At 50.0% G+C, this 25,961-nt stretch overlaps 1 protein-coding gene across 5 annotated transcripts in view; it reads right to left on the reverse strand.

Annotated features, from left to right (window-relative positions):
• Positions 1-2,509: 2,509 nt before the first annotated feature.
• Positions 2,510-25,961, reverse strand: part of Zc3h18 (zinc finger CCCH-type containing 18) — a 51,587-nt gene continuing 28,135 nt past the window's right edge. For 4 of the 5 annotated variants that reach the window (XM_021169726.3, XM_029480521.2, XM_021169727.3 and 1 more), the window contains 15 exons: positions 21,706-21,854; positions 21,321-21,413; positions 20,497-20,654; positions 17,965-18,082; positions 16,264-16,532; positions 12,436-12,627; positions 11,592-11,717; positions 8,917-9,021; positions 8,475-8,618; positions 8,198-8,263; positions 6,780-6,940; positions 6,467-6,666; positions 5,978-6,071; positions 3,742-3,838; positions 2,510-3,400 (listed from right to left, as the gene is read on the reverse strand). In XM_021169726.3, coding sequence (XP_021025385.2) covers positions 3,202-3,400; positions 3,742-3,838; positions 5,978-6,071; positions 6,467-6,666; positions 6,780-6,940; positions 8,198-8,263; positions 8,475-8,618; positions 8,917-9,021; positions 11,592-11,717; positions 12,436-12,627; positions 16,264-16,532; positions 17,965-18,082; positions 20,497-20,654; positions 21,321-21,413; positions 21,706-21,854 — 2,171 coding nt within the window. In that variant the 3' untranslated portion in view covers positions 2,510-3,201. The remainder of the gene's footprint in view (positions 3,401-3,741; positions 3,839-5,977; positions 6,072-6,466; positions 6,667-6,779; positions 6,941-8,197; positions 8,264-8,474; positions 8,619-8,916; positions 9,022-11,591; positions 11,718-12,435; positions 12,628-16,263; positions 16,533-17,964; positions 18,083-20,496; positions 20,655-21,320; positions 21,414-21,705; positions 21,855-25,961) is intronic. The other variant, XM_085843533.1, reaches the window with a different exon arrangement.

Genomic DNA, 25,961 nt, shown 5'->3' on the forward strand with positions numbered 1-25,961 from the left:
GGTGGACAGGGGTGGGGTTTCCCAGACCTCAAGTTTTCTGGCTAACCAATGGGCACCCTGATGATTCCTGTGGCCTTTCTGCATTCTGAGTCTGTGAGTCACAGATTTTTCAAGACACAGGTGGGAAGGAGGCAGGTTGGAGGTGAGGGAAGAGTTTGGCCAGCTATATCCTGGAAGAGAGGGATGTGTCAGTAGATTCCAGACTCTTCTTGGATTGGAGTCTTTCTGTATACAACCTGTCTGACAGCACCCAGTGCTCCTGGGGAGAGCAGGAGGAGGAACACAAGGAAAGGAAAACCAGTGTGTATGTGTCTGTCTGTCTGTCTGTCTGTCTGCCTCTGTATGTGTGTGTCTATGTCTCTGTGTGTTTGTGTATCTGTGTGTCTCTGTGTGTGTCTGTGTATGTATGTGTGTATATGTGTGTGTGTGTTTGTGTCTGAAACAGAAATGGGAATTAGAGAGGAATTCCGGGGAGAAAGACCCACTGCAGAGCGCCCTACTCTAGACCAGCCATCTCTCCCCAAGGCTACTTCTTCCAGAGTGGAGCCCAGAGGGGCCACGTGGCTCCCTATGAAAAGGGCTCTGTCAAGGCAGTGCCCAGTGCGAGGGAGTGCACACCTCCTGCCTCTGTTCCACTTGGTACCTCAGGCCCAGCAGAGAACAGGAGCAGGAACTTTGGAGACATCTAACTATTGCCACGTGCACACTCTAGGAACTCCAGGTTACTCACTGCCCAGGTGGAAAAACTGAGGCCCAGGGTTGCCGCAAATTAGCCCAGGCAGTACAACACGTATGTTGTACACATATGTACTACTGTGCTTCCTGCCGGGTCCTGAAACTGAGATCTGTGGACCTGTATGCTATGGGCCATTTTCCAAATGGAACCTGGCTGAGGTGACCAGACCTCCTGCCTTGGCTTATGGTAGCTCTGTGTTGGTCCTCTGGCCCCAGTGGCTGGCAGCTGTTCTGTGCCCAGTTAAGCCCAAGCAGGGCTTTAATTCAGACATCTCCATCTCTTGAAATGCACAGGACTCCTGGGCCAGGATGGCACTAGCATACTGGCCTCTGAGCTCCCAGGTTGGAGCTGACAGTCCATGGGTGCCCTAAGATGGCATCAGAACAGCGAGTCAAGCCTGGGCCCAGATTATGTCCTGTAACCTTTGGTCTCATACCCCCGTCTTCCCACCCTGTTTTGTATTTCACTTTAACCACTGGTGGCTGGATGGGCAGTCTGAGGAATTGAGTGCAGCTCTCCTAACAAGACACTGCCCTGGCTGTATGTAGGATAGAGAGAGTGGGTGTTATGTGGGAGTCAGAACACATGCAAGCATTGGAGGCAGAGGTAGGTAGCCTTGCTCCTGAGGTTTATGCAGAAGTCCCAGGTTGGGCAAGACTGGAAAAGCACCCAAGAGGAAGGATGCTGGGCAGACCCGCCCTGGCTGGGCAGGCCCGCCCACGCTAGACTTGAGCAGCCCCTACAGAGATTCTGCCCTGTCTGGGTCAGGCAACAGTGAAAGGCCTGAAGATCTGAGGTCTCTCTGAGGCAGGGGTTGCTGTAGGTCGGTTTGGAGTTGCTAGGTAGGGCTGCATCTCCCCTGGGCCTGGGGTCCAGTCAATAGCCAAGATGGCTGACACTGACCCAAGAGCAAGGTTGTGGGGTCTAGGCCTATCCTGGGTGAAGCCTGGGGTTGGTGGGACAAGTTCAGCTGGTAGAGAGCTTGCCTTGCCGACACAAAGGATCAGAGTCCAATCCTTAGAATCCATGAAAAATGTCACTTGTGCTGGCTGGGGAGGTATAAATAGGTAGGTCCCAAGGTCTTAGGCTAGCCAGGCCAGCCTAATGGTGAGTTCCAGGCCAATGAGACCCTGTCTCAAAGGAGGTGCAAGACATTTCTGAGGATACCTGAGGCTGGCTGTCCTCTCAGCTCCTTCAGACTTGGGGGCTTTTGGGCATGGTACTTCCTGGAAGATGGTGCTAGAACAGATGAGGCTGGGCACAGCACCAGGACTGGTGGCCTGTGAAGACGCTGTGGTATTGACCTGTCTGCACTGGCTGGATCTTAATCAAGTGCTCCTCTCACAGGAATAATGAAGGCCATGGAGGGACACCGCAGTCAAGTCCTGCAATCTTAGCTAGGCTTTGCATATGCCTGGGTGAGGGCCAGGCGACAGCTTCCCAGCAAGAATGACAAGCAGCTTTATAGCTGGGGTCAGCTCAATCATTGTCTACAGTCCCTGCTCAGCCAGGGCTCACGGGAGGGAGGGAGCTCCTAAATCACTCCAAGTCAGTGGTAAGAGCTGGGCTGCTCTTTCCTCAACCACAGGATGGGAAAACTGAGGCTCAACACTCCGGGGGCTAATGACGAGCAGTCTGTGCCCGCGGGCTCCTGGGGGTAATAGACGCATCTGCTCTCCTAGGGTGCTTGGCCCATTTTGAGCCAAGGCATGGATGCCCGGGAGAGAGGCAGCCGAGGCCCAAGCAGACATTACCAGGACCAGAAAGTGCTTATCAAAATATTTTATTTTAGGAGATCGCTCAAAAAAGACCCTCCACATTGGACAGACACCCCAACAATACCCCTGGCCTTTATTATTATTATTATTATTTTTTGTCTTTTCTGTTTTTTTCCTTTTTAATCAACTAAAACAATTTGATGCTTAAAATAAAAGACAGGAAATGTTTCCCAATCAGACTTTAGGCAAGAATATATATATATATTCTTCTTTAGGCAAAGTATATATATATATACTTTTGATCCAGGGAGGGGAGGGATGGCTGCCTGTAGTCCAGAAGTGTTCGGCTTTCCTGTCCCCAGAGGAAGCTGCTGAAAACTGCAGCCCAGGAGGTCACCTGGGAGAAGTGAGGACGGAGGCAGAAGGGTGAGGCCAGCCCCTGCGTGCCTGAAGCTCTTAAGTTACACAGAGTTGGTGTCCCCTGCTCAGTGCTGATCTGTCCGTCTGTCCGTGGAGACTCTATTCTGGAAGGAGCTGGTTCAGTCTGGTGGGGAGGTTGGGACTCAGCTTCATCTTCATCTTGTGTGTGGCTTCTTTTCCAGCTGAGAAACTTTTTTTTTTTTCTTTTTTAATTTTTAAAAAGAATCACAGCCAAAATAAGACATTGACTGGAAAATCCAAAATGGCTGCGCTTACCCTACTCTTTATAAAAACATGAAGAGTCTACTCCAGGAGTGAGCTGGGCCACTACACTTTCCCGGGGATCTTGGCCCGCTTGCGAGCGATGGCGTCCTCAACCGCCTTGAGCTGTTTAAGGAGCTCCTCTCGCCGTGACAATGTGCTGGCCTTCCCTGACTTGGTGCCTGCTGTGGCAGTATCTGTGGCTTTGCCAGGCACGCTGGTGACCTTGCTGGAGCCCTTAGACTGGGGTGACAGTGGACGCTTCCTGTAGGATTGAGAAGGTGTGAGGCAGAGGTGACCAAGAGCCTGCCCTGGGGCAAGTGCCCATGACTCCCCACTTCTTCTGTGGGGAGACAAGGAGGGTGCAGGCTAACCTGCAGCCTCTCCTATTTGCCCCACTATATAGGCACCCTGAGAACCACTGGCCCTTGTCTAGGGTTCTTCAACAAGACAGTAATATGCAGTTGTACCCGATTAGTCTGAGGGGTTAAAGAGGAGTGGGCTGAGACTGCCCTGTCCTTCCTACTTGTCTTCCATGTCTCCCATACTCCTAAAGCCGATCAATTGTCCAGGACAAGCCTGTCATGGACGCAGGCAGAGACTTACCTGTCCGCTGGGGCAGCAGGAGCTTTAGCGTTCTGGCCTCTCTGCCTCTCTGGTTTTGGGGAGCCCATTCTTCCACCTGATTTCCGGTCTCGAGAACCTAGTAAGCAAGGGGACAGAATGAAGCCACTGCTTTGTATGTGGGCTGTCAGAGAACCCTAGTCCAAAGCATCAAAGTGACCAAGTGTGATTGGCTCTAACTCTGGCACCTGAGGTAGAGAGGGAGGAGGAGGAGCAGGACTTGAATGTGGTCCTTGGCTCATAGTGAGGTTAAAGTCAGCCTGGGTCACCACGAGGCCCTGCTCAGAAAGTCACAATATCAGGGCAGCTGGCGCTTTTCTTTCTATAAAGAATAAAACAGGAAATGCCAGGGTGGGAGACATGGGTCAGCAGTTAAGAGACTGGCTGATCTTTCAGAGGACCTCAGTTCAATTCGTAGCATGCATAGGGCAGCTCATAACTGTAACTCCAGTTTCAGGGGGTCCAATACCCTCACAGACAATGCACGAAGGCAAAACACCAACAGACATAAAACGTTAACAAACAATCAATCAAACAAATAAATAAATAGTGAAGACAAAACAAGACAAGCCAGGCAAAGCCAAGCACTGCTTCAGAAAGCAGGCCTGGAGCTGGACTCATCTCATCAAGTCCTCTCCTTAGTGAGACCCCTCTCTCTCAGCACACACATCTGACAATGCAGAGCAGTAACTGGAAGTCAACTCAAGAGTGGAGTACTCTCCTTTGTCAGGCTGGGCTAGGTAGCGGAGAAGAGGGCAAGGCCTGAGCGTGAACCAAGCCGGTGACCCAATGGCCATGGTTCTGAGGAAAGAATTCCCTCTGGAGTTCAAAGGCCAAGGGTCATGGGCCCAGGGATCTGCCTGAAGTGAGCCCCAGAGCCTCAGCAGCAGCAGCAGCCACCTCCTCTACACCTGCTTCAGAGAGGCAGGTATTGGTTTATATTGGTTTTTGCTCTGTCTATTAAAGCAAACCAGGAGAATCCCCCATCTTTCCTGCAGGGCTTGAGATGGGGTGTCCTGGGAGATATGGAGGGTCTCCAAGACTCTCTAGTCTCCACGGTTAAAACAATGACTCAGAGCCACTGTGCCTTCCCACATGCCAATGACCCTAAGGTGTGCAGAGGCACAGCTGGGTCAGTCTGGGGTGAGGTTTCACTGACTGACTGTTGGCTGTGCAGGCTGGGTTTTATGGCAACTTGACACAAACTAGAGTCATCTGACAGGAGGGAACCTCGACTGAGAAGATGTCTCCCTAGGATCTGGTTGTGGGTAAGCCATGGGGCGTTTACTTAGTAAGTAATTGATGCAGGAAGACCCAGCCCACTATGGATGCTGCTACCCCTAGGCAGGTGGTCGTGGGTGTTATAAGAAAGCAAGCTGAGCAGGCCAGTAAGCAGCACCACGCCACGACCTCTGCATTAGGCGACCCCAAGCTTCCTGTCCTGACTTCCATGATGAACAGTGGTGTGGAAGTGTAAGCCAATAAACCTTTTCTTCCCCAAGCCACTTTTGGTGATGGTGTTTCACCATAGCAACAGTGGCCCTGACGACGACGATAGCCGACGACATCGGGCATTAGAACGTGAGGAGAAGAGCGGATGCACTCAGTCATTTGCCTGCTGCCTGTAGCCCAGCCTGGTCTGGAACTCTGTATAGCCAAGGATGACCTTAAACTTCTGATCCTTCTGTCTCCAGTGCTGACGTTTTAGATGTCCATAGCATAGCATTAACGTGGTGCCAGGAACCAAACCCAGGGCTTTTGTGCAAGCCCTCTATTAGCTGAGCCCCTACCTGCCCCCTCACCCACTGTTCTGGTTGTATACTGGAAGGTTGGTCATTATTAACAGACTGCATCTGTGTCACTGTGCAGACATTATTTATCATCTGTAACCAGGATCTTGTGTTCTACCACTGAGCTATATTTAAAGACTTAAAACCTTTCCTATCACACACCTGTCATTCCAGCACTTTGGAGGTGGAGGCAGGAGGATCATGAGTTGGAGACAAGCCTGAGCTAAAGAGCAAGAAAATGTCTAAAAGGGAGAGCAAAGCTTGGTGTGATCCCCAGCACTACAGTACTCATCACAGACACACAGTGGGGTTTTTAGGTTCCGCTACAGTTTTCAGAATACACTGGTATCAAGCCCCCGCAGGTGGGCCTTCTGGCTTATGGGTGACATCCATAGTATAACCTCAGGCACAAGACCTCCAAGGCTTACCTCGGTCTGGGGACAAGTTGGCCTTCTTGGCAGGAGGGCTCTGCCGGTCCTTGTCTGATGGCTCATAGCGCTTCCGGCTTCCTTTATCAGCTGCCTGAAACAGCACAGTGAGGGCGGTAGGGCTCAGATCATTGTTAGGCCAGGCAGAGGGTGGCGGGTGGCGGTGTATCTGTTGTTACTGGCGAGTGATTCTTTGCTCCCATGAGCCTCCTCTTGACTGAACCCCTGACCCTCCAAAGCAGTTCTGTGGCCCTTGCCACCACGTGATGGGGCCCTCTGTGCTGCATGAGCCTCACAGGATCTCAACATGTCAGGCCTTGGCCCTTCCAGACACGTGCAGAGCTTTGAAGATGTCTGATGCTGGGGTGGGGTCAGGACCCAGGCTGGCCAGGCCGCAGGTACAGGCACATGGATGGGCGAGGTCCCTTGGGCCGAGACCCCAGTACCCAGGCTCAGGTGCAGTAATACAGGCCTGTCCCCTTGTCTCACCTTGTTCAGCAGTGTCAGCTTTATCTCCTTGTGGGCAACAAAGGAGCCCTGTTGGGGCTGCCCAGGGGCCGCCTGCTGAGGTGCCGCTGCCTGCTGGGAGGCCTTCCCACCTGCTGGAGCTTTAGAGGACTTGGGTGGCTGCGTGGATGGATCCCGCTTCCGCTTTTCCTCTCTCACTCCGTCTTCTTTCTTGGATTTCCCTATCAACGACAAACCTCAGTCACAGGTTCCTGTGTACATGGACCATAAAACAAAGTCTCTGTGGAAAGCTTACCCCCAAGCCCACACCCCAAGGGCAAGGGCCCTTGCCTACCTCTCTCCTTCTTGGTCTGGGCAGGAGTTGGGGATCGAGAGCTGGCTGAGGACACAGGACTGGCCAGGTCTGCATACATGTCATCTGAGTCCACACTGTGCACTGAGCTGCTACTCGAGGTGGCGCTGGACACTGAGGAAACGCTGCTCACACTCAGAGACCTAGACACACAAGCACAGCTGTGCGCTCAGCCCCACGGTGACTGCAAGATGGCTGGGCTGCAGGCTGACAGGAGGGTCTCCATGGTTTGTCTTCACCCAATTTCCATGTTTATGGGATGCACACAGACAGAGTACACAGTGAAAGGACAACTCTGAGTCTCCACTTGGCTAGCCTGGGTGACCCGGTACTGGGGACTGAGCCCAGCCAACAGTGAGACAAACCACAACCTTAAGCACAACAGTCACAACCCACAGTCCCGGTAACCTGGGAGACAGAGGCAGATCGCCATGCTTCAGGATAGCACAAAAGGGGTGTGAGCTGCTGGAGGTGTGCTGGAGCCCCTCTGCTCCCAGCTTCTTGGGAGTTCAAGCTCATCTGGGCAACACAGGGAGACTCCCAATTCAAACGAGCCTGCAGCTCAGTGACAGGGAGCTTGAGCAGAACGCAAGGCCCCGGGTTTTAGTGGGACCACTAAGATACCTTGTACTCTCCTCAGGGCACAGGAGTAGGGTAGGGAGAGGAGATGGTGATACAGTTTTGATACAGGGCAGTGCCATGACATGACTATCACAAACACCAACCAGCTTCTTCTAAGGGCATCAGGAGACAGAACAGAGGAGCAGAGACAGGGAGAAGATAGAGTCAGGGGTTTTCTAGTTTTCAAAAACAAACAGGCAGGGCATGGTGGCGCACACCTTTAATCCCAGAACTTGGGAGGCAGAGGCAGGTGGATCTCCATGAGTTTCAGGCCAGCCTGGTCTACAAGAGTGAGTTTGGGCACAGAGAAACCTTGTCTCAAAGAGCCAACAAATAAAAATCCCATAGGTCTTTGAAAGAGTCTAGACTGCTAAGGCCTTGGACAAAAGCTAAGGCCCTGATGCAAGAGGACAGAGGAAAAATGGTCACCAGATTCCAAGAGCACCAAGCTGACTCTACCTTCTAACTCCTTTCTGGTTTTCTTTAAGGGATCTTCCTCCCAACTGCTTTAGGGCTGACTCCCTCCAATAGGATCAGCAGGCCCTGAGAACACCCGTTTATCCTCAGGAAAGGTGTGGGTAGAGAACCTGGGACTGGCCTCAGCTTTGTCCAGCTGGGGAGCAGGAGCAGTCTCGCCTCCTCCCAAAGGTTAGGTAGGTGCTGTTGTGTGAAGGGAGACCATACTCGCCCTGAGCTGTGTGTTCTCAGATAAGCCCTAACATGGTCAGCCCACCTGGTGAGGGAAAAGGGTCAATAGGGGGTAGGACCAAGCAAGTGACCTGGATCGGGAACTGGAGCCACTGTAGCTGCTACCACTGCCGCTACCACTGCCGCTGAGCGTCCGCCTGCAACACAAGCAGCATAGTTCACCTCAGAGGCGGCCTCACTGAGGCAGAGCCGTCCTGCACACCAGGCTGCTAACGGGCCTGTTCCAGGTTGGGCCTCTGCTCCTTGCTGCTTCCCTGGGGATGGACCCACCTCCCAGGCTCCAGTCTTCCATCAGCACCAAGGACAAAGAGAACTGTCCCAGGATTGCCATAAGTCCACACTGCTCACCTCCTTGGGGGAGTCCTGGTTTGCCGCTCCTTTCTCCTGGCTTCTCGGAGATCTCCAGGTTTGGCAGGCTCAGGACCAGGAGCAGTAGTTTTGGTGGCCTGTGGTGGGGCTGGGGGAGGGGCTGGCTTCTTTATTGACTTCTCCCTGTGAGGCAAGGCAGGGTCAAGGCAGGGTAGGGCTAGGGTCCCTGCTCAATAAACCCACATCTCAGGGCTCTACAGTTTAAGCACAGCACATGACTGCTAAGGTTCCATGCTACAGGGACCCAAGTCTAGGTGCTGAGCCCGGGCCTCTGCCCACCTCCTGGGAGCCAGATCTGCTGCCCTTTGGAGGCTGCTCACTCTAGTTCAAGCATGGGATGGGAAGAGAGGAGGAGGCCGGAAGCCCTGGAAACCCCACCGAGGTGGAGCACCACAGCAACCTGAGGGGGCTCAGGACTCACCCTGCTTTCCCGGGAGGTGGGGCCGGCTCCCCCTTGGTTCTGACTGGAGGTCTGTGTGGGGAAGGTGTGGGAGACGGGGATGGGGACGAGGAGAAGGACCGGGACCTGGGGAACAAAGAGAGTGTGAGGAAGAAGTCTGGTGCTTGGCAAATTCCCTTACTGGCTGGAGCTGGCACATCCCCTAGGAAACAGAGACCTTAGGCTGAGGCTCAGCTGATTCACCATCTGATAGAACACACACTCTGATAGGAGAGCACACACTCTGATAGGAGAGAACAGAAAAGGGCATCGAGCAGTCTCAGGGATGGAGGCTTGTATGCAGGAGAAAGCACATGGCTCTGCCTTAGCATGGGGCCAAATGAGTGGATATGGCTTTGGCTAAGTGTGGAATCCAAGACACCTAGAAGCCAGGAGGTGGCAGAGCTGGTAAGGGTCCCAAGTGCCTGGTCGGCAGGCACAGGCACAGCACAGAGGTAGGTCCCCAAGTAGTGACAGCACGACATAAGCAGGGAGTGTACAGCGGGGAGATTATGACCGGATGATTTCCACAGTGTCAGGTGTCAGCAGGGTAGACAAGCAGCCCAGGAAAGGGTGCTGGTCCAGGCGGAGTTTCCAGGATGAAGTTCTAACAGTGAGCTCACACTTCAGTCGCGAGGATCAAAGAGACTGGGTTGACCTATGTTACCTATTCAGAACCACCACATGAACGCCTGTGACGTCGAGCTAGGTGGGGCCAGCAATGGGTCAGGTTCCTGCAGTCCTCCATGCTTTCATGGGCAAAGGCAGATGCCCAGGAAACCTCGCATTTACTCTCATGGGCAAGCACTACAGGAGGCCCAGAGACTGTGACCCAGGGGACCCTCCAAGCCTTGGCAGCAGGCCAGCCTCCTCTCCCTCAGCCCCTGCTTCTTCCTCAGCAGGCCTCCTGAGTGCAGCTTTGGGAGGGGCTGCTACAGATGAACTTCAGGAAGGACAGCTGCAGAACCCCAAGGCTAGGACTCCAGGTCTCCTTCCTCACTTCAAAGGAGGACACCCAGAACGACAGGTCTCCAGAAGGATAGTGCGGACACCAAGTGAGTTACGCCACTGAGAAAGGCACTCGCACTGTGGGAATGGCGAGACCGTGATGAAGCTTCTGGACCATGGATGGGATGGAGTATTCCCACTGGTGTCTCCCTGCAATGTTACCTTGTAGCTCCTTGGCTGACCTGTAGGACCTTCCTGCGTCTTGCCTGCTCTGGGACCCACCCAGCTTCTTGCTTTCTGTGCTCCATTTACCAGCAAGGGCCAGAAACACACGGACTGACACCTGGAGTCTGTACCTCTTGGTCCTGTTGCAGCTGCCTCCCCGACCCAAGGCCCTAACCTTAGAGCACAGGATAGACAGGGAGTGTTTTCCTGCTACCTTCTACCACTATCATTAGCTGCTTGCCCAAAACAAACATCATATACACAACTTTCTCTCCACACTGAGTCCAACCTTTCTAAAGGCCCCTTGTGTTCTCTACCTCTACAGCCCCTTATTTTACAGAAAGCTAAGTGACCTTTGTCTGTCTCAGAGACTCCCACAGGTTCTCCTTGTCCTTCCCACTGTGAGGCCCATGGTCTCTTCTCTTTACTGCACCCCCACCCCCACCCCCGCTGCTGACACCTGCAGAAGGAACCTGCCAATGCTTGTGCTCTGGGGTTTGTGCCAGCACATCTCTGGATGGCCTCCACACAGCCTTCTCTAGGCTACCTTCCCCTCCTGGTTGCCTGTTATGTTACAAGAGCTCCTATCTTCTATGTTCATGAAGACAGACCCCCATGCAATTTACTCCACACTGGCAGAAGCATCAGTGAACATCCCGTGAGACAGCCTCAGCGGCCTCAGCACTGCAAGCTAACCCTCATTCCATGTACAGCAAGAGCAGCTGTGTGTGACGGCACACTTCTTTCTGCCCAGCCCTCGGGAGGCAGACACAGGTGGGAATTAGAGGCCAACCTAATCTAATACATAGCAAATTCCAGGCCAGCTAGGGCTATATATATAAATCTCAAAATGTCCTTAAAGAAAATAAAAACAAGACCATATGCCAGGAAGGGGTAACATTGCAAGGGACCAAATTACACTAAGGAACTACAGAACGTTTTATTCCCACACAAATGCTTAGTGATAATATGTCCCAAAGCAGTGGGTTGTGTGTCTTTATGTGTCCCAGGTAATGACGAGGACTGACACTTCAGCTTTACCAAACACCACGCCAAAGTTTTGCTCCTTCTAAAGAGCTTTACAGTGACAGCAGCGCAGGGAAGGGACACGATGGAGCATCAGCTCAGTTGAGGGACGGACGGACCACTGAGCACTGCCCTACCCCCAAGCCAGCCTGACTGAGGTGAAGGGCACCTGCCACTGGCAGACACACTACCACAGAGAGAAACTTGCCTAACTCTCCCAGGGCTTCTGGGATGGACACTGTACATTCCTACCTGCCGCTCAACAGAGACCTGAGGGGCAGGTCCTAGGCCAGCCCCTGCAGTATTGGCACCTCAGTCCCAAGTGCTCCTCAGGATGCAGGGTACTGAAACCATTTTGGAAGCAGGCACCCAGGAACCCTGCGAGAGACATGACCACCTGATCCACCCCACACACCCATGATCACTGAACCTGCTAGAGGTCAGCAGGCAGGACTTACCTGGACCGGCTGCCTGAGAACGAGCTGTGTCTGGAAGAGCGGCTAGAATAGGAGCTGTAGGAGGAGGATCGGGACCGGGACCGGGATGAGCCAGAGCCAGAGTAGGATGAAGACCGTGAAGATGACCTGTGGGCCAATGGACAGAGAAGGGCAGTGACAAGGTGGTGTTCACTCCTGCAGCACTGGGATGTGCTGAGCCGCTGTTCTCTCGTGCAGTCAGACAGCGTGGCTCCATAGAGAACAAGCACTTTCAAAGACAGAGATGATCAGGAGACCTGCAGAGCAACCCACAGTGCCATGCTGCAGAGAGCAGGACTGGGCGCCCCAGGAGGAGGGAACCAGAGACTAGTGTGAGTGCGGAACAAAGCCAGAGTGTGAGTTTCCAGCTGACCCAGGGTTCCCTCCCATGGCTGTGTTCATGGCTGTGTCCAAACACACACCTCTGGTTCCGCCCAGACTCCATGCGGAGCTCCTTCCCCTGAGGTGCAGACACAGCTTCTGGCACGCAGCACTCACACGAGTCCTGTCACTAAGGGAAGTTCTCTGAGAGCTGAGTGACTGGTCAGCAGAGTGTGTAGTTCCTGTCAGCAACCCACAGCCTTTCCCACAGGATCTGAGAGGCCTTCCCTCCCTGAGGGACCTGTATGACTCCAGCAGACAGCCGGTGTCTATGTGTTAGGTCACCCATCCTACTTACTGCTGTAAGTTCTGGAGCACGGAAAGTCTTACCACAACACTCAGCATTAGTCCTATCTAGTAATCCACTGACCAGGCACGCACGCAAACAAGAAACTGGCAGCCAGTGACTGTGCCCAAGCCACCTGTCTTTACAGTCCCTTTGTACCTGGAGGAATTGGAAGCCGAGGCTGAAGAGGCGGAGGTTTTGCGACGTCTTCGTGCCCGGCTTGGGGAGACGGACACGCCAAGCTTCTTCTTGGGAGACTTGGATCGGCGCCAGGGGTCCTTCCACTCATCGGCTCGCTTCACCTGGGGCCCCACAGAGGTGCTCTCCTTCTTTGGTGGTTCAGCTTGACGGCTAGAATCACAGAGAGGCTCTCTGCTCAGGCTGCCACCCTTCCCCAGCGATGCTGCTGTGAAGAGAGACTGGAAAGCCAGGGCATTCACCTGAGATACCCGAGGAAAGAGTCAGATGAAGAGGAAACATGGCATCCCTTCTACTCCACAGTCGACTTCCTGCAGCAATGGGCTTAACTTCCATGCCATCTTTCCTGGGAGGGATCCCATTCTCTCTCCCTCTCTCTCTTAAGATTTATTTATTTATTTTATGTATATGAATACACTGTAGCTGTCTTCAGTCACACCAGAGGAAGGCGTCAGATCCCATTACAGATGGTTGTGAGCCACCATATGGATATTGGGAATTGAACTCAGGACCTCTGGAAGAGCAGCCATTGCGCCATCTCTCCAGCCCTCATCTTCTCTTATATATAATAAGTATTTTTTTTGGTGGTAAGTTTGAGGTCAGGCTGGTCTATAGAGCAAGTTCCAGGATAGCCAGGACTACACAGAGATATTGTCTCAAAAATCAAACAAACGAAAGAACAAGTACTTTAGGGGAGTCATTACTTAACTCTATCTTTCTGACTGTACTGTTCTGACAGCAACGGAGTCCGCCTGATTCAATGCTTATTTTTAGTGTTGGCACATAGTAGGTACAGAGTATTCATGAAATTAAAGCAACAAGAACCATGTTTTTAAACACCTGTTAACAAAGAAAAGTGAAGGAAAGTCCATGCCTTAAGCCTTTTCTTTGCATTTCAAGAATCTGGTTAACTGCACCCTGGGAAGTTCTTGATTGATGCACAGAGAGAATGAGGATCCCAGGCTCCCTTCCCTAACAGCACCAGCCTCATGTGCTCAGAGTTAGAGAAAAGGTATATATATATATATATATATATATGGAAGGCTGCACTATCCCATGCAGAGAGAAACCCTGCCGGTTTATCCTTTCAGAACTTCTGTTTAGTCAGGCACCAGCCAGTGGCGGGTACCAGGACTCTCGCTACCCACTGAGAGGCACAGGGAGAGCAACACCCAGCTGAAGCTTAACCACCAGACATGTGAGTCTGGCTTGTGCCACTATTATCTCAGCCCTGACCCCGGAAGCTAATGCCCCAGGTACACCCAGGGGCTGCCCTAAGGAAATGCAGAAAGGATGGCGTAGGGAGAGCCTCTGATCCCCAGCATAGCTGGGAAGAACCCAGGTCACAGGAGAGGCTATGTGGGTGAAACATGGGTATCCAATGGAAGCCCCAGATTTAGTGATAGGTCTTTGTGATAGGAAGAATGACTGGATGAACCATCATTCAAGAATCCATTACCAAATTCACTGAGAGAAGTGTTCATGTATCATGTAGAGGGAAAAGCTTCAAGACTGCCGTGTGTCTGAGTGCCAAGGAGTCTGGCCACGGCGAGGATCTATGACCACTGAGCTTGTGTTTCAGGGTAGCAGCTATTGAGCCGCGGGCTAACACCCTCCCAGCTGGCACCTGAGTTGTCTTGACAGTTGAGGTCTGGAGTCTGCAGAGTGACATAGGTTGAATCTTTGTCTCCCAGGACATCCTGAGAAAACTGCTGAATTGTTTAGTGGGGAATAACCACCCAGATATCACATCAGACCTAGAGAGCCAGGCAGAATACAAAACCACAGGAGGTTACATCTCCCCATAGGTGCCCACATAGTGTGTGTGGTATATCAGGACCGTAGTATGCAAAGGGAGAAGTGCTGGTCGGGAACTACAGCAGGCATCTGCTGGGCAAGGACAGATGTGTTATTTCCAGATATTTCTGAAGAGACAAACAAACAAAGGCACAGGTGATCTGTGACCTTGATCTTCTGTGTAGCTGCAGCACCCTCTAATCTCCCTCTCGCACAGTACCATATCCAAAGGCTACCGGAGGCTCTACAGGGCAAGGGTCAGCTGTGCTGTCAGAGTCAATGCTAAGGCTGACAGCACACAGGCCAAGGGAGGCACAAGGAAGTGAGCAGCAGCCCATGAGCGAAGCAACCACCCCGCCTGTCTGGGAACTCCAGCTTGGACAGCTGTCAAGTCTGGGGTCAAAGAATAAAAAGCAACTGATGGCAAGTTGCTTCTAAAATCGGGAGGATTAAACATCTAATAAAGACAGGAAGAAGGAACTCACAGCATGTGGGTTCTTCCCTACTACCTCAATCTGCCAACACCCAAGGAACACACACTTTTGTTTATCTCCCAGGAAATTGCACAGGTTTCCCAGGACTGTCCCACTTGGCCACAGTGTATACAGTTTGCCCTAATTTCAGTGGGTGACACCACTGTACCTCTTCATGCCTTACACCATGCACACGATGACGTCTACTGGCTAAACCCCTCTGAGCTCAGTGAGTCCTTCTTCCTTCTGCAGTTCCCCAGGAGTACAAGTCCTACGTGTTCTCTGCTCTGCTTTGACATTACTTCTTGTGAGCACCCTTTTCTGAAAGTCAGCACTTGCTGTCTGGTCCTCTCTACTAGCCCTACATGTATGAGACAGCAGAGATTTCTTACTGCCATTTCTCCACCCTGTGCCCTAAAGAACACAGAAGGCTAACACATGCCAATCTACTGAGACAGCATCAAAATCCAGAGGCAAGAACATTTGTTAAGGCAGCCTGGTCTACACACCTAGTTCTAAGATGGCCATAGCCACATAGCAAGACACTATCTCAAAAGAAAACAAAACAAAAACCAAACCAAAACAACCAACCAACCAATCAACCACAGAAGCAATACAAGAGCAAAGTCCTATCTGTGGGCTTCACTTAGCTCATATTCCAACCAACTAACAATCCCAGAAGGTCTGAGTTCAGTCCTGACCTGCAAGCGCTGAACTGGAACAAGGCTTTTCCATAACCTACCACTCTGATTCAGAATCTGAAAATGTATTTTTGAGCATACTGGAAAGCCAGCAAACCCAGAGACACAGAACTGGTAACAAATGTCAACAAAGGCCCTAGACCCATGTGTTCTGGGACAGAAAGAGACAAAGTGGCACATGCCTGGAAAACCAGCAGCTGGAAAACGGAGGCAGGAAGGATCATAAGTTCAAGGCTACACTACACAGAAATAAAAACCAAAACGAATAGTGTTATTTGTATTACTTCAGATGGTAGGCAAGGCTCACTAAAATGTACTTCTAACATCATGCTACCCACACTGTCCTTGGCTCTTCATCTCACACCTCTACTCTGCTCCTGCCACTTTGCAGAGGACAAGGGAGGGGCTCTCTACCCTGGTGTGGCAGCACTATGGGCTGAAGGTCTAGGAGAAATGGACAAAGCAGCTTCTTTGGAAGGCGGTCCGTCAGATCATCAGTTATGAGATGACCCGGCAGCTCCTCCCACAGGTAACCCAAGAAGAGAAAATCCACACCCACACAGCAACATTCACAGCTACAACTGTCAAAAAGTACCCACAGCCCAATGTCCACCAACAGACAGACAGACACAAAAGGAGCTGAGGCACAGCCACAGTGCTTTCTGCAAATACAATCTCAGAGGAAGAAAGTAGCCCCACACCTACACTATGTCCTACACAGGCAGGCTGCTTCAGGAAAGCACAGAGCTGTTACCCAAAGATCTGATGGAGAGGCCAAGGGCAAGATGTGCTGACAGATGGGATTTAGGGTGACCTACCTCGGTGGCTGTGGGGACCGGGGCTTCGGCTTCTCCTTGTCCTTCTCCCGGTCCTTGTCCCTGTCTCGGTCTCGGTGTTGCCGGTCCTTCTCATCTCGCTTGGCTCTCTCTCTCTCCCACTCCTCTTTCCTCCGCTGCCGCTCCTTGTCCCGCTCTCGCTCCCGTTCTCGCTCCCGCTCTCTCTGCCTGCGCTCCCGTTCTCGGTCCCGCTCTCGTTCCCGCTCGCGTTCTCTTTGTCTGTTTTCTCGCTCTCGTTCCCTCTCTCGTTCCTAGGTTAAAAAGCCAGATACAGACGCTGAGTCACAAACTATTGGATAGAAGCAGAGAGAAAACAGGGTGCAGGGAAGAGGATGCTATCAAGAGGCCATTCTATTCCCAAGTATTTCCTTAAAATAAGTTAGCTGTGTCTGATGGCAAAGGCCTGCAACTAGGAGACTAAGGCAGGAGGATCTCAAATTCAAGGCAAGCCTGGGTCAGGTGAGAGCCTTCTTTAAGTCACTGACCAAGTATGTCCAGAGTCTTAGGAACTTAGGGTTAGTTCCTAGTACCACAAAACAGACACATACACACAAACACATACATGTTAAAAAATGCATACAAATTAAGAGTGAAGTTACCCCAACCAATAAATCCACAACTTTGCCAGCACCAGTCTGTAGAAAGGAGCCCACACCACAGGCCCTCCCATGAGTGACCCAGCTGATTCTTAGAATGGCTGTCATGCAGGCAAGGCCCCACCACAGTGCTTATGAACACGTCTGAAGGAAGAATGTATCCCCTTACTGCAACTCCCCACTGCTGCCTTCTTTTCCTGCTTTAATACTCAGCATTAAAACTCAACAAGTTCAATAATGGCAGAGCTGACAGGCTCTGGGCCTCTGGAGGCGTCGGGAGACACCATGCAGGCTCCTGTGACGTTCCTTCCAGCTACTCACTAGACTGAACAGAGAACAATTACTGTACTGGGCATCCCACCTCCAGGAGGAAGGAAGCTGTGGTTCTGGGCTATAGGGGAGTCTGCATAGCTCATACCTATGGACTCCTGGAGTCAGTACTTCTCTTCAGTGCTGTGACAGCCGATGGGTGGTATGTGAGTCACGGCACATAATAACTCAGGGGCTCCTCTCTAGCCTTTCCTAGAGCAGGCTTCCCGAGCAGGCTGAGAGTGAAGATGGAGCAGGCAGTCTGGGGCACACAGATCTTTATACACACTAGGTTCTCAGGACCTGACCAACATGGCAAGGCCAGCCAGAGGCACATCTGTAACCAGCAGACTAGATGGACAAGAACAGGGCTACAAGCGAGGACACTAAGCGCGACACGACACGCTCAGGAGAGCGACAGTCCCGTGGAGGCTGACACTGACTGTTTACCAGCACGGCCAGCCTTATAAAACCATGGCAGCAACAACGATTCCAAGGAAGCTCACAGGACACCAGATGACCACAAGCCTAGCCAGTGGCTGCCTGCACAATCAACTTGGGCTCAAATTCAGGACTATGGCTAAATACATTTTGCTAAGTGAATAAGCTCACAGTGGATAGATACACCACAGGAGGAGTGACTGCTGCTGGGTGAGGAAGCACACAGCACTAATTGTACAGCCAAGACAGGAGGATGATGGATTTGAGGCTAGCCTAAGGTTCATACTTAGACCCCGTCTAAGGGAAGAGGAAAGTTTACACACGTGATCATACTTACGCGATAGTTATGATACGGCTCTGCTTCTGTATACTGCACCCTGAAATTCTCGTACTGTCCACCACGCCAAAACCGCTCTATCTCATAGTCATAATAAGGGTCTGCATAAGGCTCAAGTCTGAAAAAGGAGCCAAAAAGAAGGAAATTGTGTCATTTAAGAATGCAACAGCACAAACTCTACATAAAGACAAGCCAACAGAGTCCAATCCCACATAACAAAAATACACCATGACCGAGTGGTGTCTGCAGCTAAGAACACAAGGATAGAACACAAGCAATAGGACAGCGGCACACATTAGTCAATCTGGGGGGAAGATTTTTAACAGGTGAAGACAAAGAGAAACTGTCTGTATCCATTTCTAGAGAAAATACTCAACAAAATAGGAATTGGCATTTTCTTAACGAGATAGAAACATATTCTTAAAAGCCCTGTAAGGACTCTCAGGATGGCTCAGACAGTGAAACACTAGCTGTAGATGCTTTGTGTTTCATCCTAGAAAACAAATCATCAACAATTCCACAAAGCTGTCCTTGGACCCCCACACCATACATTATATGCACAGACACACACAGAACAGTAACAACAGTAGCAGCACTTTTAAGGCCAAAGCTGGAGAGAAGCATGGAGGAATTCTCTGGCATTAGGATACAGTAGGACCCGTCCTCACCTGCTAGTGTATGTAGATACTGATGACAAGACTGCCCAGAGGAGCCCAGAGAGGTGGAAACACAGAAAAACGGTCTCTATCTGCCATCCTGTGACACTACACCTAAGCAGCCCAGGACAGAGCCAGGTCATACAACCACTCACTCACTCACTAAGGCAGGACGAAAGCCTCACACGGAGACCTAGCTCCTCACATGCAGCTAGGGCAGAGGCATAGAACCACTTGCGATAGAAGAGGGATAGTGCTTGGGAACGACACATATTCACCCTGAATGTCACAAAGCAACAACTAAGTGAGAAGACGTGACAGAGCACTCTTATCAGCATTTGGGTTCACCCTGCACTGCTCATTAGTATATTCCTAGAAAAACCAGTGAGGATATTCCCAGGCTAGACAGATACACTGACAGCCTGGTCTACATGAGAAAGAGACACGAGCCTGGCCAGAAACTCAAGGAAGAAGGCAACCTCTGACGCTTGACAGCGGCAAAGAGCTGCGAGGAAGCACCATTAGACGTGCTTCATTCAGTGCAGGAAGAAAGCAGGCCCAGGGAGACACGCTAGGGTGGCACCTTTTTGTGTCCCCAGTACCTCACTACTCACACCTGGAAATCATGCCACTATACTGGTGAGAAACTTTATAAACAAGGGGAGATATGCAATTGACTAAAAGAGTAACCGTAACAATGTAGCTAAAGTCACCAAAATGTATAAGCTGCTTACTTTTGGAATTCTCAGTCTTTCTGAACCTTGTAATGCAAACCACAAAATGGAAAGCTTGTGCTGTACACCACAGTTACTTTTTAACCCTCTTAGCTGCTTTCTATATGCGCAGGCAGGCGCAGACTCGCACCTGCCCAGCCAGTGCAGAGCTCCAGGGCGTGAAGGGTGGCAGGTGACATGTGTTTAGGGGTGAAGGTGGGAGGTGGCTAGGCAGTGATGTTGAGGCACAACTACTTTCTCCTTCTTTTCATCCTTTTACCATCCAGTAGCCAGAAATGACAGAGATGAGAACCGCAGAGAAGAGTTTTATGAGACTATGACAGTGACTCAACCGGCAATTCACAGCGTGGACTACCACTTATCCCCCATGTCCTAAGTCCACACCGTGCACCCTCGGCAGGCAGAAAGGAGACCCATCATCTTCCCAGGAGGGTTAGGAGCCCCTGATGAAGAAGCAGAGAAGGAGCACCTTCCAGGCCACCCCGTTCCCCTGGGTCTGACAGTCAAGTCTCTGCAACACACAAGTCTCTACTGAGGGGTTTGTCTTCCTTTTTTTTTTTTTGAGATAGGGCTTCTTTTCTTAGCCCTGGCTGTCCTGGATTGCTCTTTGTAGACCAGGCTGGCCTTAAGCTCAGATCCACCTGCCTCTGCCTCCTAGTGCTGGGATTAAAGATGTGTGCCACCATTCCTAGCACTATTGAGATTTAAAAAAAAAAAAGACCAGCATTAAATGTTTGAGAAAGGAACCGAAGAGATGGCTCAGTGCTAAGAGCCCTTGTTTGATGCGATTCCAGAGATCACAGTTTAGTTATCAGTTCCTGTGTTGGGCAGCTCAAACAGCCAGGAACCCCAGCTCTAGATCCAATGGCCTCCTTCAGCCTTCGTGGATACATACACATATAACATAAATGTTTTTCATAAAACCTCCGTTCCCCAAGCAGCTGAGGAAGAGGTAAGGAGACAAAAGTTCAGACTGTGCCAAGCTTGTAGGAACTTCAGGAGTGTACCTCAGAGGCAGCCTCCCAGAATGGAACTAAAGGGTTCTCCACAAAATCCAGAGTACGGAGGGAGACAGTGCCCTGGGCACTTGCACTGGCGACTGGTAGGGCATGAATGGGGCAGGGCAAGCAGAGGCTCCTTACGTTGTGTCTCTGACATCTCTCGGGACTCGAGAATTCCAATCTCGGAAGACTTCATTCTCCTTGTCAAACTCCCGGTCGTCTTCACCAATGGTTACTGTGAACCTTTTTTCTTCAAAGTCGGGCTCCTGCTCTTTCCGAATGGTTGCTTTTTTTAAAACCTAGTCCCAAAGACAGAAAGCCATTCAAAAATAAGTTTGAAATAAGGGGTTCCAAGGCCACTGGAAGGAACACAAGGAACCCGAGCCCTGCAGAGAAGGGTGTGGCAAGTTCAGGACTCAGCCAGCTTCTGCGGGCCTCAGAGGATGGTCTCTGCACTGGTCTGCTGTGACTCATTTACACAGGAGAGCACTGGGGATCAGCACAGGGCCCAGAAGACTTCAGAGCAAGCAAGGCCTTCATGTCAATCTCCCTGAAGAGAGAACTTGGGCACTGACAAGACAAGGCTGGGTGTCAACAGACTCAGGGCCACAGTGGGCAGGCAAAGGGGGTCCTGAGAGAACCAGCAAGAGCAGACAGTGGGTGTGGGGGGCAAGGAGTAGCTCCCATAGAAAGGTAGGGATTGTCTCACTGCTAGAGTGGCGGCCAGAAACACTTAAAAATGTTAACTCTACATCCACAGAGGGTCTCTCTGGCTACTGAGATTTGCCTGAGACTGGGTCTGAGATGGCTAAATATTATTTCTCATTCTTCTTAAAGAAGCCCAGAAGTGTTCTCACTGAGTCCCCACACACCCTGTGGGTCAAGGAACTGGCAGTTTCGCTGGGCCCGCCGGTCCCCTGGAGGGACACCCTGTGCTTTTCCACCAGAACACAGTGAGCTCTTACCTCTTTTGCATGTCGGAGTCCACGTTCCCAGGCACTCTCTGTTGGGGGCTCTGGAGGGGGTGGAGGCAAAATTTCATCAACCACTGGCCCACCCTATTAAAAAATGAGAAGGAAATATTGAGGTACTTAAAAACCTACTAAGAAATGGGGCAAAACATTTAACAATCAAGCCAGCTAGCTGCACACAGCTGGCTGTCCTACCCAGGTGCCCATGTGCCCCAGCATCTGAGGCTACTTCTACACAAGCACAACAAGCCCTCAACAGGCGCTCCTTGACTCTCAGGTGCGATGCCTTCTCCATAGGAACACTAGTTTGTCTTCAGCCCAAGATTCAGACAAAGCTCAGGTATCCCATCTGGTGGCAACTAAAGAGGAGCTCACGCACCCAAGGGTTGGCAGGCATCAGTGGGTGAGGTCCAAGAGGCGGGGCACCGTTGGGTGGGAAAGGCTCCGCTTTGGTGATGAGGGAGTAGTTACCCTTGTCATTCACTCCAGGGTGGATAAACCGACAGCTCATTCCCCACGTGCAGTTTCCTAGGGAAACAAAAGTCCAGTGAGAAAGGACACCAAAGAACCCAACTGTGGAGGGCAGTAGCTGGGGGTGTGTGTATGTGTGCAGCACTTACTGACATCTTGGGAAGCAGCCATCCAACCTGTTCCTGCCCAGCTAGGTCACTGGACCTCTGCCTGAACAGCCTGGCCTACCTCCCTCTGCGCACACAGGCATCCCAGGCTTACAGAGGTGAGCAGGGCAGGTCTGGGCCAATGGTTCAGGCCAGGCACTTCCATGAGATAACATTCCCTTATTGGGAGCTCTGCCTGGACCCCCAAGGGCCTGCTTATAGTCAAGTCACTCAGCCGGTTCCTCACCACAGATCAAAAATATTCTTTGTGGTTCACTGAACATGTAGAGACATTTTGTATCTCCACTCCGTAAACAATATAGTATAAAAAGGACTTTTTCATGCTGTGTCCAGGATTATAAAAGCACTTAGAGAGGGTTTACATTACAGGAGGGTATGTGCTACAGCATCTTTTAATGAGGACTTGGATGTCCTCAGATTTGGATACCACAGGACCACGGAATAAAGCAGAGAAGCCATAGTCTCTAGAGTTAAAGGGCAGAGGCAACACTGGCGCCTCCAGGGAGCTCTGGTGGGTGTCTGGACATGTGTTTTGACTCATGCTGAGGTAGAAATAAACAGGAGGCACGAATATTATCAGATCTCTGTTGAGTCTGTCCCAGGGTGGCCTTCTCCAAACTACTTCAGGATTATTTCTGGCCCTTAAATGTATGATATTAAGCTATTTTAATTTATCAAATCAACCAAAGTACAATTTTATACTTTGCTCATAAATAATCAGTGAAGCCCGGGATTACTGAAGGAGCTATTCCATTTTTCAGTGCTTTTGCCTCATCTATACATACGTCACTAAAAATAAAAAAAAAAAAAAGAAAAAAAAGTTCTATGTACACACTAGTAGAAGCATCTAAGATTTAAACACATTTCCTAGCTTAATACATATAAACTTAAATAATTTAAAACTATATTCAATCTGAAACAGATATTCCAGTTGAACGTTCTTGCTAACAAATCATGTTTTCCTTCCTGTAGTTAAGTAGAAATTATCACTTACTACTTAGGAAAAAGCCAGGTCTCATCTTTAAATACCGTGACTACTTTAGCCTATGTTAAAAGCAACTCAACACAAAATATAAATAAAGCATAAAATATACTCAAAATTGTTTCCCTTTAAATACAAAACTGACAAAATAATTTTTCTCATTGCTAACAGTATTTCAAGTGTTCCATGGGAGCTACATGAGGTTGGACTTTGAATGCAGGCACATGACTAATGGAGCCAGGCATCTGAAGACAGATGCAAACGCCATCCACTTCTTCATCGTCAGCTCTCCATCTGCATCCGCTTCTTAACCTTGTTCATGTGGTTAAAATGTAACAAAGCTCATTAGAGAAAGCCAGGAAGTACCCAAACGTATCAAGTATATATATTATTATATACAGAATACTGAAAATACACACCCAGTTAGTTAAGAGTTTATTATTTGCTTTAAAATTTCAAAACAAAACAAAAACTAGAAATCCCAAACTCACTGTCAACCCTCACATCACTCACATGGGCAGAAAAGGGAGAAACCATATGCATGGGAGGAGGGAACACAATTGAGGAAGGTGAGGAGAGGGCAGAGGCATCCCTGACAGTGTCAGGGTGACAGAACCCAGGTTTCAGGTAGCTAAGTTAGGTCCCTGTTGAGAGTGTTTTGACCCGTGGCCACCTAAGTAATGAGAAAGATGGCTTCAGAAAGAATAGCCACCCCACTACCCAGCCAGAGTAGACAGCCTGCAAACACTGGACCAATGAATGACCAAGGAGTGCAGGAACCCCATTTATAGAGGAACATTTTCATGGGGCTGGGGCATATATACTATTGCTGGGACTGTGGGGAAATGCCTTCTGGGTACACCCTTCTCACTAGGTACATGGGACTCAGGGCCTCCTTGTACATACTAGGGACATAAATTATTGTCTAGCTACATTCCTAGCCCTTTTACTTTGTTTTGTTAGTAAAAATTACTTCCACAATTAAAAAAAAAAAAAAACCTCATGCGAGGGATGGCTTAGCAGGTAAGGGCTCTGGCCACTCAGCCTGATGACTTGAGCTTCATCTGCAGAGCCCACACCTATCTGTTGTCCTGAGCTCCACATATACACTTGCTCTGCCCTCTACAAACTTAATTTCTTTTTTCAATTTTCAAGACAGGATTTCTTTGCAGATCAGGCTGGCCTAGAACTCACTCTACCTGGAACTGTGTATGGAGAAAGCTGGCTTCAAACTCAAGAGAGATGCACCTGTACCACTCGGATGCTCCTGAGTGCTGGGACAGAAGGTGTGTTACCATGCCTGGCTATTCTGCATTTCAGAGGGCTATGTTTGGACATAGGGTTAAAAAAAAAATTTTTCTTAATTAGATGGTCCATGTCTCAACAATTCTTTTATTAATATTTATGCTTGGGTAGATGCTGAATTAAATAATTAGTAAGTCCCAGCAGTGGGGTTTATTACCTATCTCAATGCTTAACATTCCTGAATGAAAGATCCACAGCCTTTGCATTTTGATATGCCTTAATCTGGACAATAGCTGGGCTACTGCCTAGCCTCCACTACTGACAGAACCTAGACGCCGCACCAATAACTCCAAGTTTACAACTTGTTTACAACTAAATTCTGTGCTCTGTCTTGGCTGCTCTGGACCCAGAGGGCTGCCCAAATGGGCCAAGCTCTCCTGGCTCCTTCAGATACTGGCCATGCCTCTCTGTCCTACACTCTTATCAGGCATGGTGGATCTCTCCTTTTCCACTCTCCCGGCACGGCCAAAATTGAACACAGATAAGAAATTAGGACAGAAGTTTGTACAAGTTTAGCATGCAAGATTCTGGGGTTCATGGCTTAAGGCTAGGGATGCGGCTGGAGAGATGGCTCAGTGGTCAAAAGCACTGGCTGCTCTTCTGGAGGTTCCGAGTTCAAATCCCAGCAACCACATGGTGGCTCACAACCATCTGTAATGGGATCTGATGCCCTCTTCTGGTGTGTCTGAGGACAGCTACAGTGTGCTTACATATAAATAAAAATAAAATCTTAAAAAAAAAAAAAAAAAGACTAGGGATGTGGATGGCAGGCTAGTGATCTAGCTGGGCGCTCTCTCAGGTTCTGAGCTGCTGCGAGAGCACAAGCCATGGAGACCAACAGCTCCTGCTGGGAGAAGGCAGGCTGCAAAGAGCAAGCCTAAATCAAATACAGACATGGAGGAACTAATGGCAAGCTAGGAGACAAGGCTCTGAAAGCAACAAGACTCTTGCAATATGGGAATTCTGGGATAGCTTGGTGTGGCATTCATTAATAAATCAGTCCACGGGAATGAATTGAAGTTAAATATGTAGGAAAAGATGTTAATGCAAGTTAAATGAAAAGAAAGGGGATATAAATATATCCATAGATACCAATCTCTTGAAAAGGGAGGAATGAAGGAGAGGTTCATTGTCTTATGATAGAAGGGAAAAAGTGGTAACTGCTTTAAATGTTTTTAAGTAAGTAATAAATGTTTTAAATGATGTTAAAGAGATATTAAATCTCCACAGAAGGGAGAAATAAAGAAATCCAGAATTGGGCAGTGGTGGTGCACGCCTTTAATCCCGGCACTTGGGAGGCAGAGGCAGTCAGATTTCTGAGTTCGAGGCCAGCCTGGGCTACACAGAGAAACCCTGTCTCAACCCACCCCCCCCCCCCAAAAAAAATCCAGGCCTTTGATCTTAAAGTAAGAAACAAATAGAAAACCTAGCTCAACAGATAATAATTGTTCTAATTATCAAACTGAAGGTGATTATAAGTTTGGTTGTATTAACGGTATTACTAATCCTCTAGGAGAGAGGCCAGAGTACAGCAGGCCCTAAGAAATGGAGGCTACAAAACTGGACCGGTGGGTTTCAGGTCACCAGACCAAGGACACGCTATTTTGGGAGAAATGCTCTATTTCTGTTAACAGGAAATGAGAACAGGCTTTGAACCCCTTCCAAAGTAATGTGGATTAGCTATGAAGATCTTGTTTACAGACAGGCAAC

Source organism: Mus caroli, unplaced genomic scaffold, assembly GCF_978045245.1.
Source record: "Mus caroli unplaced genomic scaffold, Mus_caroli_1 scaffold_10, whole genome shotgun sequence".
Lineage (NCBI taxonomy): Eukaryota > Metazoa > Chordata > Mammalia > Rodentia > Muridae > Mus > Mus caroli.